Genomic DNA, 24,498 nt, shown 5'->3' with positions numbered 1-24,498 from the left:
GTGAAAGTAGTATTTGAAAATTAGAGTTGTGTTTGGATATGAATACAATTTAAAACTGTTTTTGAATTTTTACGAGTGATTTGAAGTGAAAGTTTTGAATGAATACAATTTGAAATTGTTTTTGAATTTTTATGAGTGATTTGAAGTGAAAGTTTTGAAAAATAGTTTTTTGGAGTTTTTAAAATTTTTGAAATTCATTTTCAAGTGAATTTTGAAATTTTCATGGCCAAGCAGTATTTCCGGGAAAAAAAAGTAAATTTTTTTCAAAAAAAGTAAATTTTTTTTATGGTCAAACGGGCCATTAGTATTCTTTAATATTGACCGCATAACGAAATGGAAGTATAAAATGAAGGGATTATGTTGTTACAGATTTAAAAAGAAAAAGAAAACATGTACTAGATTTGAGATATGATTTTATGTTCTCTTTTTAATTAATAATCTAATAATTATCTATAAATTTTATGCGAAAGTTTAAATACTAAGGTTATTTGCACGTAAGCTAAATAATCTAAATTATAATTTGACAATGTCTAATACTAGTTTAATATAATGGCGTTTGGGAAACATAAAACGGGTGGAGTCTACACTGGAAACTGAAATTAGAACTCTACGAAGAGAAGAGAAGAGAAGAGTAGTGCTTAGCAATGGCGTCATCGTCGAGCAGCGTCTTAACGTTCAAGCTCCACCCGCTCGTTATACTAAACATATCGGATCACTACACTCGGGTCAAATCTCAGTCTCACTCCTCCGCCAACGACGGTGCCGATTCCTCTCCGCCACCACCGCCTAGGGTATTAGGTTGCGTTATCGGCGTACAGAGAGGCCGCACTGTCGAGATATTCAACAGCTTCGAACTCCTTTATGATCCCTCGACTCACTCCCTCGACCGGCCTTTCCTCGAAAAGAAGCAAGAACTCTGTCAGTTTTTTCTTTCTCCAAACAATGAATTTACTACATTTTCATAACTATTTTAAATTTGTGTTTTTTTGACCTCGCACGGTAATTGATAGGTGGAAAACAGATCCAACAGTGTATATTTCATGTTGGAAAATAGTCAAACTGAAAATTTCAAGTTGCACAACAGCTTGCAAAAATTTGAATTTTTGTTTTCATACATTGAAACAGACGATTTTTTTGCAGAAAAAATTCAGTTTCGCTAATCAATTTGAAAACCACTTTTGCCAGTTTTTGAACACCAAAGTTGCTTTTTATTCAGCTCTGCAGACTGCCACTACTTAAAAGCACTTGTTTTTTCCTAAAAGCTTGGCCAAACAGCTCAAGTCTCTATAGAATTAAGCAACTTCTTTAAAAAATAAGCACTTTTGGCTTCCAAAAGGCTTAGCCAAACAGGCTATAAGGGTTATGTTGTTGATATAATTGATACTAATGGTGTCAATTTTGGAGCAGATAAGAAGGTGTTTCCTAATTTCTATATACTGGGGTGGTATTCAACTGGGAGTGATGCTCAGGAATCAGATATGCACATTCACAAAGCTGTGAGTTTTTTCTCTTTGCTTAAAATAGTGATTATTTATCCATCAGTTCCATTTTATGTTAAGACGTGTGATTAGATATGGGATTTATATTACTTAGATATTACCATTGTGGCAGTGAAGGGAGTCTTGGGGTAACTGGTAAAGATGCTGCCATGTGACCTCCTGGTCACGGGTTCGAGCCGTGGAAATAGTCTCTTGCAGAAATATAGGGTAAGGTTGCGCACAATAGACTCTTGTGGTCCGGCACTTCCCGGACCCCGCTCAAAGCGGGAGCTTAGTGTACCGGGCTGTCCTTTATTACCATTGTGGTAGTGAAATAAAATATTAATGTAATTGTTCAAAAGTTAGTTTGATAAAAGAAGACATCAGACCAAAGTTTAAATTTTTGAATACTACAGTGACCAACACCTCAGTACGAAACAAGTTGGGGTCGGTTAATCTTCACTAACCATGTTTCTCCATTTAAATTCACATCAGACCAACGTTATATAAAAATTATGTCATAGAAATTTGGACAAGGAAGTATTGTCTTATATTCAGTTAGTATCTTTTTATGTTTTTCTTTTCTTTTCTGTTCTGTTGTGTTTGCTCAGTAATTAGGAGGTGAGGCTGAGCATTAACTATGCATAGTATATCTTTTTATTTATGTATTTGATTCTTCATTATCTAGACCTTAATGTCTATACATCTGGGCACATGTATTCACTCCCGTCAATTGTATATCTTCCTGATGAAAAAACGGACTGGGTTTACCTCCCAATTATTGGATGGATTACTTAATTGAAATATCTGCACTAAGGTCATCAACCGCAACAACCTTTAGATATTAGATAGTGGAGCATATGTAAGGCTACAACTAATTAACCAGATGTAAAAGACATTTATTTTTCACTAGATTATTGATGAAACAACACTATGAATGTGAGAGAGGATGCTTATCTGAAAAGGGTAAAAGATGCCTATAATACTATGATGCTTTTCAGGAGGCTATAGCAGAAATGACTTGTTTTAGAAATGAGTATGTGGTATTAATTTTGTTTGTATTAGGTCAGGTTAAGTTGCAGAAATTGAGAATAGGATAGGGAAATTGGACACTACATGGAGGGTACGGCCTGATACTTCTGTGGATAATACCTGTAAAAAAGAAAGGAATTAAAAAAAGTGGAAAATGTAGTGGATTAATACTGTTCATCTATTCCTGAGGGAATATATTTTTCTTTGACAAGTCATTCTTGGGGTAAGTTATCAATGGCACATTAAGGAATACACGCTAACACCCATATCACTGGAAAGCTCTCTTAATAGGCCATCCAGTGATATATATGAGATACCATAGCATCACACTTTCTAGGAGTGCCTTTTGGCTAATAGTATTCTAGCCACTTGTCAAGTGCAAGGTTTAGTGTTTGAATGTTCCTTTGGAAAAAAAAAATTATTTTTATGATGTTCTTAATGATCTTAAAGAATGTCTTGAGGACGCGAGTTATAAATAATGGTATGAGGGAAAAGCAGCAAAACCTACCCATAACTCTAGAAAAGACTGAAAAATAGTAAATAGTTGAAAGCAGAAAATTTCAATCCATAAGCTGGCAGCGTCCTCTATCAAAGCACTGACACAGCATATATTTAGTTTGGGCAATAGGAACTGAATTAGGAACTGACTGAAGCATATTGCATATATTATGCTGACTGTGCGTTGGGGAATGAGCTACATGTTTGCTGCATGCTTCTTGTATAAAAGAGAGTGTTGTAAGCTAATTCATTTTGCATGCTCATCATTGTATTTTCCTTGAGATCTTCTGAATTCTTGATGCATACTTGTTCTTTGGGCAATACTAGCTACCTATTCTGTTGAGACATAGAAGCCCTAGGAAACCAGGTTATACAAATTTTGGGCGGTGCAGGAAACTGCCTTGTAGTTATGCTTGCTGTCATGAAAGGGAAAAGGGATTACAATGTCGATGCTAATGCTGTCACACTTTGCTTGGTGACTAGGTCCTGACGTGAGATATCCCATTCATTTAAACTGTTGTAGTGTTGTAACATCTCCTTTTCTAGAACTTGTGGAGAATGGCATCAAGGCCCATGATTCAAGTATAACTTGATCCTGCCCTCTGGATGAATAATTTACGTTTACCTTTTCCTATAGAACATTGTTTATTCCTATAGTTTTTGTCGAGCCGTGACGATAGCATATTTTGTTGTATCAGTTGATGGATATCAATGAAAGTCCTGTCTACATTCTTCTCAATCCTTCTATCAGTCGTGCACAGAAGGACTTGCCAATCACTATCTATGAAAGTGGTGCGTATATATTTTATTTGTCATGTTACAGGTGCTCCATGATTAAACTTATTCTTTTGTGCTTGGTTTTGAAGAAAACAGAAAGGAGAAACTAAACAGTTAAATTTTGTTTGCACAAATTAGTTTTATATTTCTGGGTAGAAGATAACATATTTTATACAGAGCCTTCCACCATGGCCCTCATATTTGTTCAGACACTTTAATGTTTTTGGGGGTTATGCCCTGTGCGAGAGACCATGATTAAGAAGTTCCAATTTGAACTTCTTCTTGTGTCCATCTTTAGTCCCTTCCAGAGCTATTGACGCTATGAGAATTTACGATTTATTATTTTTTTTGGGTTTTGGAACTATTTATTGATATTCGAAGAGTTGCACATCATTGATGGCATCCCACAGCTTATTTTTGTCCAAGCAAGCTACACAATAGAGGTATCTCCCTATTCATTTATCTTGTCATCTTTTCCACAAGTTATTGGGAGCATCTAACAAATTCTTCTCACTTGCAATACCTGACTTCTTACTAGACGGTTGAAGCTGAACGGATTTCTGTTGATCATGTCGCACATCTTAAACCATCTGATGGAGGCTCTGCTGCAACTCAGTGTGAGCACCTTTAACTTCATTTGTCTTCTCAAGACTCTAAGCGTTTACTGATTTTTTAGCGGCTCCCTAATCTTTTAGTGGCACGATTTGCTTATTGTTTAACTTTGAGTTCTCTTTGTGCAGTGGCTGCGCACCTTACCGGCACACATAGTGCCATCAAGATGCTGAACAGCAGAATTAGAGTGCTACAACATTATCTTCTTTCTATGCAAAAAGGTATCCATTTTTTGCTAGAAGTTGAAACTACATTCTGATTGGTCGAAGAAGCTCCTTATAGTGGAGAAGATGCTTCTGAATTTACTGGGAGAGGCTCACCAGGAAATAAATTTTTTAGTGTTACAAGCTAAGACGTATATTTTGCATCTGAATATCTATGATGCTTAGATAGCCTCATGAACTATCCATTCAGCATTTTAGCCTCATGAACTAGTCAAGCAGCGTGAAACTGATTTTGGAGAATGTTAATCTCACAAACTTCTTCGACAATTAACATGGAAATGGAAGATAAGTTTTTTTCACGGGGCAGTGGCTCTAGAATTTTAATGTTTTTCCTGCTGTGAATGTAGGTGAAATCCCTTGTGAGAATTCATTGCTCAGGCAGGTCTCCAGTCTTTTAAGAAGATTACCAACAATTGAGTCGGAGAGATTTCGAGATGATTTCTTGATGGTAGGTGTTCTTTGAGCTTGTTATTGGAGTTGACCTGTTTTAAGTAAATGTAGCCTATTAGTACTCTTTTTTTCCTAGGGATGTTTCTTTATTTGCAGGATATTCTTTAAAGAGTTTTCTAATAAGACCTTCGTCAGCTTCAAATAATTACTAGTGTAATTCCGATGCTGAGTGGAAATTGCTAAGTAGACATTTTCATATTTGTTTTAGGTGCGCCAATCAGCTTTTGCCACTTTCTGATTCTATTGTTTTATTTTCTCTTTTCTTATGTGCAGGAATATAATGACACATTGTTAGTTAGTTACCTGGCCATGTTCACCAACTGCTCTAGGTATGATGTCAGGCTTCTTGCGCTTGTAAAAGTAGTTTCTTACGTTAACTCTTCTTCCATTTTTCTCCTTTTTGCTTTTCATTGATGAAGAACTATCCAAGATTATGTAGATAATAGGGCCAAAATTCAGATAAAAATGGTTTTGCTGAAGTGTGATTATCTCAAGTGGGACTGCAGAATAAAATTGAGGTGAACTGTGAAGCACCCAAGGGTGTGGTTAATGAAGTGGGTTAAGAACCACAAGGTCTCAGGTTCAAGTCCCAAAGAAGTTAAAAACACTAGGTGATTTCTTCCCATCTGTCCAAACCTTGATGGACAGAGTTACCCGGTTCCTGTGCTGGCGGGAGGTAGCAAGTACTCGTGGAATTAATCAAGGTGTGCGCAAGCTGATCCGGACACCACGGTTATAAATAAAAAGTTGAGGTGCACTATGGGTGTGAAACTTTCATTCTTATTCTTGACTTGAGACCTTCCCGGAAATATGGGCTGCAGAATAGACATGTGGTTAACTGAAGATGGCGCTCGTTAATTTTTTTCCTTTTTTTCCGGTAAGTGGTATCTGTTAAGGTCTTAGTCTTGGTTTCCGCTTTATTGTGGAGATATTCGTGAGACTGTCAGGAGTGTTTAACAAGTGGCTCCCTAAAAACATATATGGAAATTCAGACTATTTTTTAATTATCTCTGCCCTGGAAGTACACCTGTACTGTTTCTAAAGTCATTATATGTTCCTAACTTAAGAATTTGGTGAACATTTGCTTTTCAAAGAAAAACAAAAATTGGTGATCGTTCGTGTTTGGATGATTTTGCGCTATTTAACAGTTCATCTCTTGAATGAGTTCTTCACATCTTAAGATGGTATTCTTGAATGAGTTCGACAAGCGGGAGAAACAGTTCCTTTTGCCATATCTTTTTTTTTTTTTTTTTTTTTGTTGTTGTTCAAATCCTGTTTACTAGAGTCAAATATAATGGATCTAATATTTTTCTTTTTTCCTGGTTGCAGTACAATGAACGAGTTGGTTGACAAATTCAACACTGCATATGAGCGGCATAGTAGGAGGGGTGGTAGAACTGCTTTTATCTGAAAGTTGATATATCTCCAGTATTGCCTTTTTGCGCGCTGTCTTTCCCGCTGTAGTTGCAGCATCTGCGAGTTTTGGTATCCCATTCATGAAAATTTAGGAATCATTAAGTAGCTTTGTTTTTATTTTGCCTCCCTTTAGCGTTAGCCTGCCCATTTCTTTGATTCTTGTGGTGCAAATACAATCATAGATATAATAGAAAATGACAGGATTTTGGGGACAGAAGCTATTTATATTTGGAAACGTTTTTGCAGAACATGTGATAATTTTAAGGGGAAAGGTTAAAAATTGCTTATGTACTATACGAGATTGAGAAAGTTTACTCTCCGTTGTACTTTGGTCTATTCATACCGTCGCGAAAAGTCTCAAATCTGCCGTTCCTACCAACAGTCCTTTAGCTGGGATTGAAAATTTTGCCTTTTGTTGACTGACTGCCAAGGTGGACATTTCTCTCTATTTTTTGTCATTGTCTTCTTCATCACTTAAAGCAAGTTTCACTTTTCTCTAAATATATTATCTCTCTAAATTTTTACTTTTTCAATATTTACAAGAAAATTAAAGGAAAATACCAAAAGAATGGTCTCTTTTCTGTTCCTATTTTCCTAATAGAATTTTTTTTGGTGGAGAACACAGTTACCATCCAACATGCACTATTGTTGCCCGCCCTTGATCGTGGTGGAGACAAAAAACAATACGTGATCTCTTTTTATCTGTCTAAACTTTGGTGGATAGAATTACCCGATACCTGTCTAAACTTTGGTGGATAGAATTATCCGATACCTGTGCTAGTGGAAGTAGCAGGTATTCAATGTAATTAGTCAGAGATATGCACAAACTGGACCGGACATATCCCCCGGGCTCTTCAAACTAGCAGTGCTAATGTTTTCAAATCTAAAATCCTCTCTTTTTGAATGTTGAAAGCTCCAAACTACAACTTTTCCAATGCAACTTCTACAACCAGAAATTACAAAAGCAATATGGACATGTTCATCACGTAACAAGCTGTCAGAAGGCCCGCCTTGGTATAATGTACCCCTTCCATCTCATTCTATTTCAAGGTGATTGACTAGAAACGGTATTTAAAAATCTTTTAAAAAAAAGAAGATTTTTAATACTTATGATTTTAAACATGTCTATAAAAGCTTTGTCATTAAGAGCAGTAGAGAATGTAAAGTTAAATTATTCAAATATAAGGTACTCCCTCCGTTTTAATTTATGTGAACCTATTTTTTTTTTAGTCCGTGCCAAAAAGAATGACCCATTTCTTTACCTTTATGCAATGATTTATAGTCACACAAAAATATATGTGCTATCATTTTACACCACAAGTTCAAAAGTCTTATGTCTTTTCTTAAATTCCGTGCCCAGTCAAGTGAGTTCACATAAATTGAAACGGAGGGAGTATCATTCTTTTCTCAATAGATTAAAAGAAAAGTGTCACATAAAATAAAACATTCGTCGAGGGTGCTTGGTTTCGGTACAGAAACGGAGAAACCCCCATAGTTATGAAAATGATTGGCATTGCCCTTAATAGATTACATGAATCAAAATATGTATTAATACACAACACAAGACTATGATTTCACTTGCCATAGGACTTTGATCATAAATCTAAAGACACGAGCTGGAGCAGAGAACCGCATGATTTTCGAATTAGACAGACAATTCAGTTTTCGATACGAGGATGCCATCACTATCTGCATATAACCACTCTCCTTCACGAATCAACATCCCTCCAATATAAACAGGAACATGTTTTTCACCATGGCCTTTCTTGTTCGATTTCTGAGGGTGCGATGCCAATGCACGAACGCCAATGTCACAGCCATTAATCTCGTCTGCATCGCGAATGCAGCCATTAACTACAATACCTGCCCAACCCATATTCTGGGCTAATTGTCCTAAGTTCCCGCCTACTAGAGCACATCGCATGCTCCCTCCACCATCTATAACCAGAACTCGTCCTTCGCCTCTAGTTTCAAGAAGCTCCCTGACCAACACATTGTCCTCAAACACCTTAAGGGTTGTAATGGGGCCAGAGAAAGCTCGACTTTGCCCGTATATTTGGAAGATAGGTGGCAAAACTCGCAGGTCGCCATTTGACAGAAGCCCTGCATTTACATCACAAACTTCTGCTGTTGCCAAAGATGCCATGTATTCTCCTGGAAACGCGACAGGTATAAATGTTAGAAATTGAACTACAGTCAAACCTCTTTATATAAGCCACGTTTGTTCTGGATATTTTTGGATGTTATAGCGAATTGCTGTTATAGAAAACATATATTATAATAGAACAGAGTTTGGTTCCGGAATAACTTGGCTTTTATAGTGAAGTGTTGTTATATAATGATACTATTAGAGAGGAGTCTGACTGTAGTTCATTTCTCTGGCCTGGAATCCCCAAACACCAGGCATTATATACCAAATTACACAAACATTTACATCTGAAATTTCAATGCAACTGATGCTTACCTTATTTGCCAGCTTGAAGAACAAAGATCAGAAGGTCGAATCAGAACAAAAAAATCTCTAACACTAAAATTCTATCTTCATTACAAATTTGTGAATCTGCTAAGTAGGAGCCACAAAGATATTGAAGCCACTTGTAAATTCTTCATTTAAATCATAGATAAGTTGCCAGAACCCACAAATTTTGGCATTACAAGAACAGCAATAAGGAAAGGCAGTTGGCACAAGTTAATTTGACATGAACCTATCCTAGGGCCTAAACAATGAGGCAAAAGCAAAACATCAAAACCAGAAGGCAGTTCACATGATCGAAAATGTTGAATATGGTTAAAAGAATAGTGCAACCAGGAATTTGTAAATATTGGTAAAAAGTGGCTCGAACGAATGAAGATGAATGCTACATCTACCATAAAATCAGCTTCCTAATCTCACTTCCCATTCCCTTAAATCTTTTGAAATTGCATGGCACTTATTCAGGACGATGTGAAACAAACCTAGATCAACATTGATATAAAACTTCTTACGAACAAGACCTCTACATGCCAATAAAACTTATAGCAGGACACTTGGCTGTAAGGAAATCGTTGATAAAATCTATAACGCAAGATTCTAAATGTGGAATACCATCAAGAAATATACTTTCTAATGGCATTATGCAAAATATAGATTTGTGAGGAGACCAAATCAGGGTAATATCTTACTAAGATACTAGCAATATAAGCACACCAAGAAAGAAATGCTACAATACTGTATCCTTCTCCATCCTTTAGATTATGGTGCTGGTTTTCTATACAAGAGAACCCCATCAAAGTGACATTCCATTAAGCTAGCAGAATCAGCATTTGTCTGTAAAAGTGAGCATCTTTTGGGTCTTCCACACCCGCATACTAATCCAGCGCGCAACTGAGTTTAAATGCTACTACTTTGAGTCCAAAATAAAGCCTTAAAAGACACTTATTTGGGACCGGAGGGAGCACTATTCTTTTCTCCATAAGCAAGGCGGAGCCAGGTTTTGAAGTTTATGGGTTTTGAACTTGGCACAGAACCCATAACTCGTTTTAGTTACTGGGTTAAGTATTAAATGTTACACATATTTAACGGATTTCCTAATACTCTAATACATGATCTAAGCAAAAACTACTAGCTCCGTCCGAACCCATACCTAATATTGTAGTTGCGCCCCTAAGCAACACACACATAAGAATAACAATTACAGTTCTAAAATGCTACTCTATGTAACTCATTTCAAAGACAGACAAATTGGAGTTGTAGCCTAATAGTAACAACTCAGAATGCAGGCTCAAATCCCACCACAAGCATCAAAGAAGATTGGAATTTTTCCTTTATTAAACAATTGAGAGTGTGAGGTGGAACTTGTTGTTTGTTAATTCAACAATTACACACATAGTAGTAGTAAGTAATTAATCAGTCAGCCACCGCTACTATTTCAGATTCCAACCTCTACTCAAGTTGAGTTTGTTTAATCCAAATCCACAGCAACGAGATTTAATTAAACAATTAAAGATGATTATATCTATGCATACCCTTTAAAGAAACGAAGAAAAAAGAAAAAATTTACCTTTGATCAGTACGAGTAGTAGTACTTTGTATATGAGCTTTATCGAATTCCTAAAATGGAGCTTCTGCTGGATTGTGGCGTATTGCAAATTTCGAAGGCGATCTAATCTATATATATACACTCGAAACTCGTAAAGTTAATTAAATTAAGCACAAACTGATCCGATCATTATAATTAATGAATTATTGTTGGCATTGTTTATGTCAGACCGTTCATAGGATGACGGCATCTCATCTTCTAGGTCGTTGTGCCATCAAAATTTTCATGGGTTGCTCAAGTAGTTGAATCTATGGATATTTTTTTTAATTACAAGTTGCTTTTATTTATGCGGTTTTTACGTAGCCTACTTTTTCTAATCATATATATAAATTATATATTGATTATACATAATTATATATATATATATTATATATTCACCGGCTATTTTTAATTTAAACGATAGAGTTAGCGGATATTTGGGTTTATTTATTTAAGATCAAGAATTTTAGAACCGCAGCCAGAGAGAGTGGAAAGAAAAAAGAAATAAAATAAGAGGCCAGTATAGCAACGAATATTAGTGGCCCAGCTTTCGTTGGACATTAAGGTTGTGTTTGGTTCCAAAAAAATGCTTTTTCCTGAAAAAAGAGTGTATTTATTGGAGTGTGTCGTGTTTCTCTTTTATATGTCCCTTAAAAGATATTAATTAGGAAAGAGATTAGACTATTCTATCATTATTTATGTCTTAAGATATAATCTTTTTTCATTGAATATTTATTCTATTTATGTGTTATCTCTATCTTCAAGAATAATAATTACTAAGAGTAAAAAAAGAAAAAAACAATCAATTTTATCTTGAACTTCTAAAATAACAAATAATTTGAAACAATTATTTTTAGTAACCATGTCTATTAATATGAGACGGAGGGAGTAAATACAAAATTTTATCTTAAAAACATTTATATAATCTAGACAAATTCTATAGGTGTCAGGGGTGAGATGGTGTAGTTGCAATGGACATAAGCTGATTCCGAATTTAAATCCTATTACTCACTCCTTTTATTTTTACTTGTCCACTTCGTTAAAAATACATTTTATTTTTACTTGTCAATTTTAGCAAATCAAGAGAAAGACAATCTTTTTTAATATTTTACTCTTATCATGAACTACTTGTTCCCTAAATTATTTTTTAATTTTTTTGAAATACTATCATTATTATATTTAAAATTATAAAATACATGCTTCATTTATTTTTTCTTAAAGCGGGAGGGGAGGGGGGCAGCAAAATAAAGAATAGACAACTAAAAGTGAATGAAGAAAGTAGTTTAACCTTTAAGATTCTTAACATTAAATTTATTACATCTTTAAAAGTATGAATTCATACCTCCCATTTATTACAATTTTACTTATTAATTTATGTTCCACGTCAAAATAAAAAACTAAGCCGCTGCTTAATTCCTACCATAGCCATTTTTAGGATTTCACTTTTCAATCGCTGATTTTATGAAAATCTGGCACTAACCAGCAGCTATAGACTGTGATACTGGAGATTATTTAATCGAGATGGTCAATCATGGGTTGGCGCATTCTTTTCTTTTCTAACTTTTTCTATTATAAGAAATTACTAACCTGCATCTTTCCTTTGTGTTAAATGTGAAAATGTTTTTCTATTCTATAACCAAAATACTCTCGAGGAACAATGGCGCAAGATCGAAACTTGACAAATAACGGTGCAGACTTCCGAGCTTCGAACTCTTGGCGTGTGCATTATGTGCTACACTCTAACCACGAGACCAAAGCATTATGTGCTACACTCTTACCACTAGACCAAAGCCTTGCGAGCATATCAAAATTGCTGCGATCGGGCTTTTCGATAAGAGTTTAAGCAAGAAATAAAAATTAAAGTTAACTCAATATGCTGGGAATAGAATGAGAGGAGAAACAGTCCAAGCAGTTCAGAGTAAAATATTGAGAGTGTTTTCATTAATACTGAATATTTCTGCTTTAAAATCTGTCTATATCGAATATTGTTTGCCTTAGACTTGCATCTAAAACAGTAAAGCAAACTTTTTGTACAAAATGTGAGATATCAGATTACACAGGTATACCTACCGACAACTACTCGGTATAAATCAAACCCAACTAATATAGAATTTTGATTAAAACAAGTATTGATATGAAATCTGAAGACATTAGGCAACCTTAGAGGCTGTCCAGAAAAGGGAAGACCACAAAGCTTAAAGGGAACTCAAACTTCTGCATGCAACCAAAATTATGAGCAGGAACAACTGTGCAGTCAAGTTGCATATTACCAGCTGATGCCCAAATCATCAAAAAACAATAATTAATTGTTGAAACTTGCTTTTCATGCTCGGCCCCGTCGTGCAATTAATGACCATTTTTTACCATCTGTTTGTCATTGTCTTCTTTTCTTTGCTGGTAGACTGATTTTCGTCGACTCGCTTCATTTCTGTGGGAGTTATAATGTTCAGAAAATGCCCTAACAACAAATGAATTACTTCTAAACAAATGGAGATTCACACTTTTAGTTGCTACTTGATGTTGCTCTTTATAGTTATTTAATGGGTTGTATATCTTCTCTTCTCTCAGTCAATTATTGCAAGATAGACATATAGGAGGAGGAAAGGTAGATGCATCCTAGATTTGAACATAGACAACAAGAGCAGAGGTCATAGGAAGTTCATCAACAACCTAAATAATGCTACGATGCTTGCTACCAACTTTTCTTCTTCCAAAGCAAAACCAGCAAGTTCATCCAAAATCAAAACATGCAAGAAGTGTGTAGTTAAGAAAGAAAGCATACATCATTGCACAACAGCTGGTATAATACCATAAAAATAGCTGTTTAGCCTCCAGAGCCCTAGCAGGGGTGCATCTAGCTTAAGGGGCGTGGGTTCATGTGAACCCATGCTCCTCTCCCTAAACCCATGTATAATAATATTATATTTTTTTAAAATTACTTAAATATATGTGTGCACCCATTCTCAAAGACTCTTATGGTGCAATAATTATTTGGTGCATCTCTACAAGTGAAATTAGCGGTTCAAATCTCACTCCTGACGGTCTTGTATTCGGCACGGAGTATTGATATATATATATGAAAATTACTAAAATTTCAAAAATAATATAATTTTGAACCTAAAATTTTAAAAATGTAGTGGGTTCAAGATAAGAAACTAAAGTTAAACCTGTCAAATGTAAATTCTAGATCCACCTCTTCACAATAGGTCTCCTAAAATTCTGGATCCGCCTTTGAGCCCTAGCCCCATAATGTTTCAAAGTTGTACTAGACATATTGTAATTCATGCTATGCTTTTAAGTTTTAAGCCATAATTAAGCAAATATTGAAAGAACCCATCACTTGGTTCACATCTTCTGTCTCTTTTCTATATATGGCAAGCCCCAGTTTATGTCCCAATGTAACATCAAATTCCTGGTGGACTTCCAAAAACACAAGTCATTGTATTTGACATTTTTCCATTTTTACAAACCTCGGGAGAAAGCTGCTGCATAATATTTTAAAAAAAGGAAAGAAAAAGTCCCATCAAAAGAACAGTTTTACCTTGAATCAATACCACATAGAACCAAACAAATATTTTAAATGCTGGATTACAGCGAAAGGGAACACGTATAAGACACGTCAGGTAAACTATGGATAGAAGAAACAAAACCTGATAGACTCTTCGATTGACTTATAACGCAGAATAGCAACAATTTTGCGCTTTCTTTCTCGATTCAAGTCTCCACCACGCTTGATCACGGGCAACTGTTTGATTCCTTTGGCCTCAATTAGCTGCTTTGCAATTGCTAGGTCGGTGTCAGGATAACAAGTTATAAGTCCACATTCTCGCCCACGATAGTTTATCCCTCTTGTGCATATAGAGGAAACAAGACAAGTATTTGCCTGTAGACAGGTTAAAGAAACCAATAAAGCTATTAAAGAGAGAAACCAAGGAGCAACGATTGCATAATGAAAGAGGAGAAAAAGAGAATTAATTGAAAAAGGAACTTGCATACTGAGAACCAAAATAAACTTATTTATGGTGGCATTTAGTATATATACGTAATCTTTAAGTGCCAAATCCCTGTCGGAAGAATCCCCTGAGTTGTTAAACAAACTACGTTTGATGTCACCATATGTTAAAATTCCTTCCAGATAATCTTCAGCATTAACCACAATAACAAAATTCTGTCGACTATCATGCATGAATTCTAATGCTTCTTTCACAGTTTGGTTTGGAGCGACCCTCAAATAATCATTTGACATAACCTGAGAAACCTGGTCATCGAGGGAAACGGTTTAGAAATCGAAACAGAAGGACCAACATGAAACGATAGTCCAATAGAAAGAAAAAAAAAAGTAAAAACTCATGATAGGTAAACCTTGCTACATTCCAGAGGCAGAATGAAAAGATCATACCTTTAGATCTTCCAGAATTAGGCCTTCATCAAGAGATTCATGACTGCTTCGACATCCAATTACAGCTAGTTCCAAGTCATTCCTCTCACCTGTGTGCCTCCAAACATTCCGTTCATTCTTCTCATCATCTGGTGAAAGGACAGAGTATCCTTTTGATACATACTTGGAATCTGATGCCTCCACTTCCTTTGCCTGGATTGTTACAGAAGGCACCCAAATTGCCAGTCCAACAGCACCCTGTTCACATAATTTAAAACGCATGTTAATCCCAGTCATCATTTCAACAAGCACTAAAACTTCACCCAAAATAACATAGGAATAACAAAATATTGCCAGATCAAAAAAAGATCACTAAAGTCCACTTGACTAGCCGACTAGATAGTCTGGTATAGTCACTACAATTTAAAGACAACAGCTCCAGTTAGAGATAAAACCGAGCAACTTAGATGCAATAAGTGATACTTATCTCCCCCCACCCACCCAAAAAAAGGGATGACAAAAGTGAAGAAGAGCTCTACCTTCTAATCATCTTTCTCCACCTGTTACATGGACTAAAGTGTAAAGTATCTAACACAGATATGGATCTAAGCGTCGGATTCATAGTCACCTAAAATTAGAATCCAAGGGACATGATAAATATATACTGTTATTTGGTATGCTACTTACTATTATGTCTAATGCCTAAAAAGAGCTCTTAAAATGAAACTAAAAATACCACTTGAGAATTTCGTTAGACAATTATTTATAATCTGACAATGGTTTTTGATAAATTCCAAAAAACTTTCTTTGTTGGATAAGTTACTCCAACAAATTTTACACAAATGGTATTAACATGATTGGCAGTGACAACATTTGCAGGTGATGAAAGGTCAACTGAACATAAGTGGTTTAGCACTAAGTTTTTATTTAGAATAAAAGGACAATTAAACTTTCACTAAAATTAGGGCACTTGAAGATAATTTACCTATTTACAAATTAGATGAGTATATATGTAATAGTCTATGTAGTATGTAATAAATTCCACATTGAATAAGTGCAGAATGGTAGTTGTAAAGTATGCCTATAAAAGCTTTTCTGCCTTAGCCAATTGTCTTCACGCATTCCATCAATTCTCACTTCTCACCCCCAAAATAAATGAAGCTTCATCTCCTATTGAATTATGAATTTACGGTGACCTTCTTTTCTTCCTTTTTTGTTAAAATCCTTTTTTCGGGCTAAGTACCTAGACTGACAAACATCCGTCACAGAGAATGCTTCAATTAAGCAGAAGCTACACAATTACCATATACAAAGGTTTTCTAATAATTAACTGAACAATGTAATTTTTACACGCACGTTGATACCAACTACAGCTTGTGAATCCTTGGGCAGTAAGACTAACCATGAGGGGAAGCAATATTCTATAATCTTTTGTCAACTCAAACAAAAGCAGGACTGAAGTCAAAGGCACTGAACAAACTGACGCCAATGTAGCAGCCATTCCCACCTGCATTTTTTAAATTATGCAATAGAAAGAGTTACTTTCTGAAGTCCAATCATGTCTAGAAAATATTTACTTGTAAGATGTAAAAGTAGACGATCTGACCAAGGCGTACGCCTGCGGCTGAGCAATAGCAGTAGTCCCTGGTATAGCTGAATTGATTAGTTCCCCAGCTGAACCTCCAAATACAGCACCCACAGCAGCACCTATCATTAAACTTGGTGCATACAGACCACCAACAAGACCAGAACCTTTGCATAATGCAGTGGCCACAACTTTTGCAGCTGCTAGTTGAGCTAGCAACCAGATTCCAGGTGCAGATGCAGTCTTACCAGTATGAAGAATTTCATCAACATTAGTAAAACCCCAATAGAGAATTCCAGGATATCTAAGAGCTATTATTCCAGCTCCCAAACCACCCAAAGCAGGGCAGACAACATCAGAAAGTCCAAACTTTTCCTTGAGGAACTGAAATGCTTTAGAGAACCAGGCGACTAATCGAGTGAAAACCACACTTACTGCTCCACACAGCATCCCCAGTATTAGATATAAAGGTAGCTCTGTTAAGGAAGCCGGTTTAATATTCAGGAAGGAAACTTTGTTGAATAAAGCGACAATCAAAACTGAGTTTAATCTATGAAAGCATCAAGAAACATTCCGTCCATATAATAAAAGCCCTCTCCCCCCCTTTGGACATCCCAAAACAAAGTAAAAATTATCTAAGACAGCTATCCCTTTATTCATTCTCTTTTTCCAAATTCATCTCACAAAAAGAATCAGCAGACATCTTTACCATTATAGAACGTCTGAGAAACGAAGTTCAGGAAAAAAAATTCATTTCTGAGCAGCATCTTTCTGATCATTCTCGAGAAAACATGTATGCTAAATCAAAACAATCGTGAATCACATAGAGGTGTTACTAAGAGCTACATAATCCATGCTTGGCAGCAACAGTACAGGAATATGTACCAATTCTAATTGTTAAAAAAATGAGAAATCAGAGAATACTCAGCAAAACATGTTTGTCACTACCTTCGTTAGTAAAAGCTAGCATATGAGCGACAACCTGTAAGTATGAACAGACAAAAAACAGAGAAATTATCATAGGAGAAACGGCACTAAACGAGCAGAGAGCAGGAAAAGGACCTGGAACCACATATCGCATGTCAAGATTCACTAATTACAAATATTTCCATTCAACGGAGTAAATAATGAACTGAATTAGGAAAGAGCAGTAAATCAATTGCGAAAAGAGTCCATATGCATAGCAACATTGGTAATTGTAGAGTTGCACAGGTAACAAAGAGAAAATGAGCAGTGTGTAAGCAGCATGAGCTAATGTTTTGCCCACAATAAATTAAACTAGAATCAGATCAAATACCAGCAGCAGATTTCATATCATACGTGGGCACAGTGAAAGCCTGTTTCTCTCCAAGTACAGCATTTGAAACAGTAGACGATATCACAGAAGCCAATATGATCATTGCAGTTGTAAATGGAGGTGAGTTTTCTGCACGAAGTGGTCTTAAAACTGTTTCAATTGCAAAGAAACAGCCAGCCACTGCTGCATTGAAACCTGCAACACAAAAGAGTTAAATCTTGAATATTCATCCAACAGTTGATGAAGGCTCCTGTAAAAGATGCAGAGAGACAGATCTTTCATTCAATCTGGACAAAATTCAAAAGCAAAAAGTTAAGGCTGACCTTAAACCTTGTAACGTAAACTCCCCTCCATGATGAAGCACACACTCACAAGTGCACTTTTGAAGATAAATACACACATGTACGCATGTGGATGAGATATACAAAAACATAATAGGCAAGCGCATTTTGATCACAAAATCCCTGTTTTAAACTGCTTCATTTTTAGGAGGAAACCGAGGAAAAAAACTCTTTTAAGAACGAAGAATAAGATGGACAGCATAAAACATTTTTTTTCTGATCCTCTTAATGTCCCTTGAACATTTGAGACAAATCATAATCCATAAATTTTATACGCAGACTAGAAAACCTTCCAAACATGATAATTTTGCAATACTCATCTATTCATTAAGGCTCTAAATTAAGCAAGAAATGATCATCCACAAAAACTTCCAAACATGAAAACTATGCAACAATCATGTGTAACGACTTTGAGATCAAGCAACAAATGTTGTCAGGTACAGATAATTCTCAATGAGAAGCAACATACCTGAAGCAATTCCAGCAGCTGCACCAGCAGCGACAAGAGCTATTCTCCTTTCTCGGTTGTTTTCCATCATCACTGAGCATCCATAGGCACAAGATTTTCCTATATCTACACTAGGGCCTTCAGGACCTAAAGAACAACCAGTTCCCAAAGTCACAGCTGCCTGAATTGCCTTTACAGTAGGGAAGATTCCAGCTAATAAATCCAATCCTTGTCCCGGTGAAGAACTGGATTGTGTTATTTGGTCCAATATTTCAAGCAGACCATGCAGCATGCCCACAATGACTCCACCAAGGACTGGTATTAGAAGTATCCGATGCCAAGTGTCAGCTAGCCTTTGCAAGCGAAGCCAAGCAGCTCCCTCATTAGGAGTACCAGCCCAAGCCCACTCATGTACTACATGTACCTAAACAGATATCCTCATTGTCATACAATGTCTGGGATGCAATACGGTTCAAACTACTGGTCTATCATCAAAACAGAGTCACAAATACAGTTTGAGAAAAATATCCAAATTCTTTCCTTTATTTGACATTACAAGCCACAACAACAACAACATAATACCACGTATTATCCCACTCCGTGGGGTCTGGGGAGTGTAGTGTGTACGCAGACCTTACCCCTACCTTGTGAGGATAGAGAGGTTGTTTCCAATAGACCCTCAGCTCAGGATAGTATAAGTACCACATTAATGAAAATATAGGCAAGAAGGGACAATATCAAAAAGCCATATAAAAGCAGAATAAAACAACAAGACAGTAAAGTGATCAACAATGAAAGAAAATAACGGTTAGTCATAAAAATCTGCTACCAACAGAAAACGAGAATGCGTGCCAATACTAATGTTATGAACACTCTACACTACCTACTCTACTACCCTAATTCTCGACCTCCATACCTTCCTATCAAGGGTCATGTCCTCGGTCAGCTGAAGTTGCGCCATGTCTTGCCTAATCACCTCTCCCCACCTCTTCTTTGGCCTACCTCTACCTCTCCGTAGGCCCTCCAATGTCAACCTCTCACACCTCCTCACTGGGGTGTCTGTACTCCTCCTCCTCACATGACCAAACCACCTAAGTCGCGCTTCCCGTATCTTGTCCTTAATAGAGGCCACACCCACCTTATCGCGAATAACCTTATTTCTGATCCTATCTAACCTGGTGTGCCCGCACATCTATCTCAACATCCTCATCTCTGCTACCTTCATCTTCTGGACATGAGCAATCTTGACTGGCCAACACTCAGCCCCATACAACATCGTTGGTCTGACCACCACTCTGTAGAACTTACCCTTAAGTTTTGGTGACACCTTCTTGTCACACAAAACACCGGAAGAGAGTCTCCATTTCATCCATCTCGCCCCAATACGATGTGCGACATCTTCATCAATCTCCCCATCCACCTGAGGTACTTAAAACTCCCTCTCCTAGGGATGACCTGCGAGTCCAGCCTCACCTCCCCTACCCCTCCTAGAGTCTCGCCACTGAACTTATACTCCAAGTATTCTGTCTTGGTCCTACTCAACTTGAAACCTTTAGATTCCAAGGTCTGCCTCCATACCTCTAATTGCACGTTCACACTGTCTCGCGTCTCGTGAATCAATACAATATCATCTGCAAATAGCATGCACCACGACACCTCCCCTTGGATGTGGCGCATCAGTACGTCCATCACCAGAGCAAACAAAAACGGGCTGAGTGCCGACCCCTGATGCAACCCCATAATAACCGAGAAATGGTCCGAGTCCTCCCCCCGTTCGAGCCCCCCTCCCCCCCACCGTCCTCACTCGAGTCTTTACTCCATCATACATGTCCTTAATCAACCTAACATAGGCAACAGGTACACCTCTAGCCTCCAAACATCTCCACAAAACCTCCCTCGGAACTTTATCGTACGCCTTTTCTAAGTCGATGAACACCATATGCAAGTCCTTCTTTCTCTCCCTATACTGCTCCATCAATCTCCTAACAAGATGGATGGCTTCTGTAGTCGAACGCCCCGGCATAAACCCAAGCCATAATATTATAAAATTGGTCCTCTGTATACCCAATTCCCCAAAAACAAAGCAACTCACGTCGTGAAAAATGTGTCAGCTCATTATCTTAAGCCTCTACTTCTGAAAACTTCAACCCACAGGAAAAATAGATGAATAAACATAAACAAGATAAGTGCTTTGAGATTCAACATGCAGATTTCATGGCACGGCAGCTCAGTATCTGCCTTTTTCCTTCCAGTAACAACTATATGAAGCTAACTTTACAAAAACTCCCCACTCAGTTTTCTTATTTGTAAAAGCTATCAGGAACAAAAAAAGAAAAAAGGATAATCACCAATATCAGAAAAGCAGCAGAACAAAATAAATGACATGTCTATAATTCCTGAAAGAAGTTCAGACAGCAATAAATCATAAAGCTCTAGCCTTTTTCACAGTTGGTGGAACTTAACCTATGAACCAATCAATCAACAATGCCTCAACCACAAACTAGTCATTATCAGCTATTTGAATCCTCTATATCCAATTCCACTCTATTCCAACTCATTTTATTTCATTACCAGCAAATTATTTGTCTTTTAAGCTAGCTTACGGGTTCTATGAACATGAATTCAAAACTAAACCATTCAGTAATACTCCCTTTGTCCCAATATATGTGGCACAATTTCCTTTTTAGACCGTACCAAAAAAAATGATATCTTTCTATTTCAGAAACAATTTAACTTTAACTTCTCATGACCACAAGTTTCAACATACTTTTCTATGACAAGTCAAAAAACATCACATAAATTGGGAGGGAGGGAGTATTACTATCTACATTGCAATGAAAACTAGTAAGAATCCTGACGACTAACCCCACGATTGAAAGCCGCAACACAAAGTCCAATAGCGAGGCCAAGGAGACATCCAACTAGCAGCAATGCCCACTCCGGCGGAGCACTATCACCGAGAATTTCATCAGCGCAGACGTTACCAGAACCGCTAGTAGAAGCAACACTGTGGTCCCTATCAGAACGCTTTAAACTCGACGATCGTCTATTCGAAAATCCTCGATCCAAACGCTTTAATAGATCCGTAATGCCTTTACTACTACCAGTCTTATGCGGTAACTGACCTTCTAAATCTCCGTCCGACGCCGATGAATTCGAACGTAACAGGACGTTGTGATCGCCGCTATATTCGCCTACGGACATCTCTCACGCGCCTTTATCACAATGTCATTTCCGTAAAATAGAGCATACGAATTGTGTAGATTCGGTAAATGCTTGTTCTAGAAAGTTCTCTGGAGATTCGAGAAGGTTTTAGGAGTATTTGAGGTACCGGAGGCCGGAATCGGAGAGCCGGAGGTGGAAAATGTGGTGGAAATGGCCACTTATTGGCGTCGGTGAAGGCTGAGTTTAGCGGCTTACGGCGGACAGTGGTCGGTGAATGGTCCAAGCTCGAATTAAAGATTCATATTTCAACTTTATTTTATGTGTTTTTAATTAGTAAAAATCCATACTTTCTTAACTTATTAATGCAATGTTATCATAGTGTTATCTTAGTTTTTTATTGTAAAATAAATGACAAATAGTATATTAATCGTTCTCTATTTTTTCTATGTGTATAGATGACAAGAGAATGTAAGTCATTCCACAATTTCCTTCCAAATAATTTTAGGTTTGAATGTATTTTTTTAATATCTTTACTTATCATGGTTTCACATCAATAAATCGGTGCCTACGTATTACATAATCAAACCTATCTCGTATTTTTTGTCGACGAGTTCTACTTGAATTTTATTGAGTGGTTATTTCTAATCTCATGTATGTTGCATATTCATACCTATGCAATACTCATTTGTGGGTATATGTTAGAATTTTAGTAGTCCAATATTTAATTACGTATATCTGTATTGGTTTTATAACTGCACTATAAAACTTACTCATAAGCTTCCTTCTGTCACATAATACCTTAGTAACACTTCGGAATTCAATCATAAATAATTTCTTCATTTCTCCTATACTCTCATATGATCTCATGTTGATCGCTTGTTAGTTATTATCGGGATCATATTTTTATAAAGTGGGAGATTTTGGTGAAATCATAAATCGCCTGTGTGTTATCTAGAAATCGTCCATGTATTACTTATAATCCAGTGATCTCCGGTTGATTGTTTATTAGTTATTGCCATGGTTACTTTTTTATAAAGAGGGAGTTCCTGGTAAAATCATAGATCGTCTATGTATTATCTAAAAATAGCTCATATATTATTTATGATCGCCTAAGTGATCTTTGATTGATCACTTATTAGTTATTACCAATATTATTTTTTTTATAAAATAGGAGATCATGATAAAATCATAAATTGCCTAGTGTTATAGATCGCCTGTAATGATCCGTCCGGCCGTTTTGAGTGTTGTAGCCCCGTTCCCCAATTTACTGCTCATTTTATGCTTAATTATTATTATGTGACTTGCCGGGGTAATTGATTCGGTTCCGGGGATGTTTTGGAATGCGATGAGACACTTAGTCTCAAGGTTGGGAGCTTAAGTTGAAAAGGTTGACCGGATGTTGACTTATATATAAACGACTCCGGAATAGAGTTTTAATGATTCTGATAGCTCCGTTTGGTGATTTTGGACTCAGGAGTGCGTCCGAATAGTGATTTGGAGGTCCGTAGTTGAATTAGACTTGAAATGACGAAAGTTGGAAAATTAAAAGCTTTGGAAATTTAGAAGTTTGACCGGGAGTTGACTTTATGGTTACCGGGCTCGGATTTTGATTTCGGGAGTTGGAGTATGTCCGTTGTGTCACTTATGACGTGTGTGCAAAATTTAAGGTCAATCGAACTTGATTCGATAGGTTTCGACAACGATTGTAGAAGTTGGAATTCCTTAGTTTTCATTAGGCTTGAATTGGGGTGTGATTCGTATTTTTGATGTTGTTTGATGTGAATTGAGGGCTCGACTAAGTACGTATTAGGACTTGTTATTGTGTTTGGTTAAGGTCTCGGGGGCCTCGGGTAGAGTTCGGATAGTTATCGGATCGAAAATGGGACTTAGAGCATTGCTGAAGCTGGGAGCCTTTTGGTGTGATCGCACCTGCGAGGAGATTGGCCGCAAGTGCGGCAGATGTAGCGCAGGAGTGGAGCTGGCCTGTCCTGGGGTGTGACGCAGGTAAGAGAGGTCTTCTGCATTTGCGAGCTCGTAGGTGCGAGCAAGGCTCCGCAGATGCGGAGAAAGGGAGTGTAGGCTATCTTCGCAGAAGCGGATCGAGGGTCGTAGAAGCGCTTTCGCATGTACGTAACTTGGAGCGCATGTGCGGAGCCTGTGGACTTAAGTGACTTCCGTAGAAGCAGAACTCTTATCGCAAAAGTGATTCCGCATGTGCGAAGGCACTGGGCAGAACATTAAATTCGAGGGTTTCGTGATTTTTCTCATTTCTGGACTTTTCAAACTCGGTCTAAGGCGATTTTTGAGAGGGATTTCGAAGGGTTTCTTGAGGTAAGTCACTTGTGATCATTTTTATTCAATAATATTATTTCCCTATTGAATTTCCCACCTAGTTTGTGTGTTTTTGAGGTGGAATTTTGAGAGTTTGAGGCTAGGGATTTGGAGAGTTTAATTTGGGGATCTGAGTGACAATTTGGTGTTAGATTTTGGTAAATTTGGTATGGTTGGACGCGTGGTTGAATGTGCTTCTGGATTTCGTAACTTTTATTGGATTCCGAGACGTGGGCCCGGGGGGTCAACAGGGGGAGGGGTCGGCTTTTGAGTTGACTTTTTGATTTTTGATTAAGAACTTAGTAATTTCATATGGAATTTATTCCTTTAGCTCGTGCTGATTGTATCGAATTGTTTGTGGCTAGATTCGAGGCATTCAGAGGCCGATTCGCGAGGCAAGGGCTTGTT

At 37.1% G+C, this 24,498-nt stretch overlaps 3 protein-coding genes across 5 annotated transcripts; 1 reads left to right on the top strand and 2 right to left on the bottom strand.

The window, feature by feature from the left end:
* Positions 1 to 563: 563 nt before the first annotated feature.
* On the top strand, positions 564 to 6,781 carry LOC104106233 (COP9 signalosome complex subunit 6a). Its single transcript, XM_009614730.4, has 9 exons — positions 564 to 918; positions 1,408 to 1,496; positions 3,707 to 3,800; positions 4,167 to 4,228; positions 4,324 to 4,402; positions 4,526 to 4,618; positions 4,969 to 5,069; positions 5,345 to 5,400; positions 6,401 to 6,781. Exons 1-9 carry the CDS (start codon positions 645 to 647, stop codon positions 6,480 to 6,482), a joined length of 930 nt encoding a protein of 309 aa, XP_009613025.1. The 5' UTR covers positions 564 to 644; the 3' UTR covers positions 6,483 to 6,781.
* A 1,085-nt stretch (positions 6,782 to 7,866) lies between these two features.
* Positions 7,867 to 10,662, bottom strand: LOC104106231 (putative 4-hydroxy-4-methyl-2-oxoglutarate aldolase 3). Its single transcript, XM_009614728.4, has 2 exons — positions 10,528 to 10,662; positions 7,867 to 8,641 (listed from the first exon to the last, which is right to left on the bottom strand). Exon 2 carries the CDS (start codon positions 8,631 to 8,633, stop codon positions 8,133 to 8,135), a length of 501 nt encoding a protein of 166 aa, XP_009613023.1. The 5' UTR covers positions 8,634 to 8,641; positions 10,528 to 10,662; the 3' UTR covers positions 7,867 to 8,132.
* A 1,795-nt stretch (positions 10,663 to 12,457) lies between these two features.
* On the bottom strand, positions 12,458 to 22,106 carry LOC104106230 (chloride channel protein CLC-f-like). Of its 3 annotated transcripts, none has more exons than XR_011410178.1 (9): positions 21,460 to 22,106; positions 18,616 to 19,018; positions 17,806 to 18,000; positions 16,530 to 16,984; positions 16,326 to 16,430; positions 14,945 to 15,181; positions 14,542 to 14,803; positions 14,196 to 14,428; positions 12,458 to 12,973 (listed from the first exon to the last, which is right to left on the bottom strand). XR_011410178.1 is itself a non-coding variant. In XM_009614727.4 (9 exons), the coding sequence occupies exons 1-9, from the start codon at positions 21,796 to 21,798 to the stop codon at positions 12,892 to 12,894; spliced, it is 2,265 nt and encodes a 754-aa protein (XP_009613022.1). In that variant the 5' UTR covers positions 21,799 to 22,099; the 3' UTR covers positions 12,458 to 12,891. The 3 variants fall into 3 exon arrangements, 2 of the variants coding, with proteins under 2 accessions (XP_009613022.1, XP_018629694.1); XM_009614727.4 differs by having other exon boundaries at positions 14,588 to 14,803; positions 21,460 to 22,099; XM_018774178.3 differs by lacking the exon at positions 14,542 to 14,803 and having other exon boundaries at positions 21,460 to 22,102.
* Positions 22,107 to 24,498: the final 2,392 nt, after the last annotated feature.

The sequence above is a fragment of the Nicotiana tomentosiformis genome, chromosome 8 (genome assembly GCF_000390325.3).
Source record: "Nicotiana tomentosiformis chromosome 8, ASM39032v3, whole genome shotgun sequence".
In the NCBI taxonomy this organism is placed as follows: Eukaryota; Viridiplantae; Streptophyta; class Magnoliopsida; order Solanales; family Solanaceae; genus Nicotiana; species Nicotiana tomentosiformis.
Note: the sequence above shows the minus strand (reverse complement) of the source record. Positions and strands in the feature narration are given on the sequence as shown.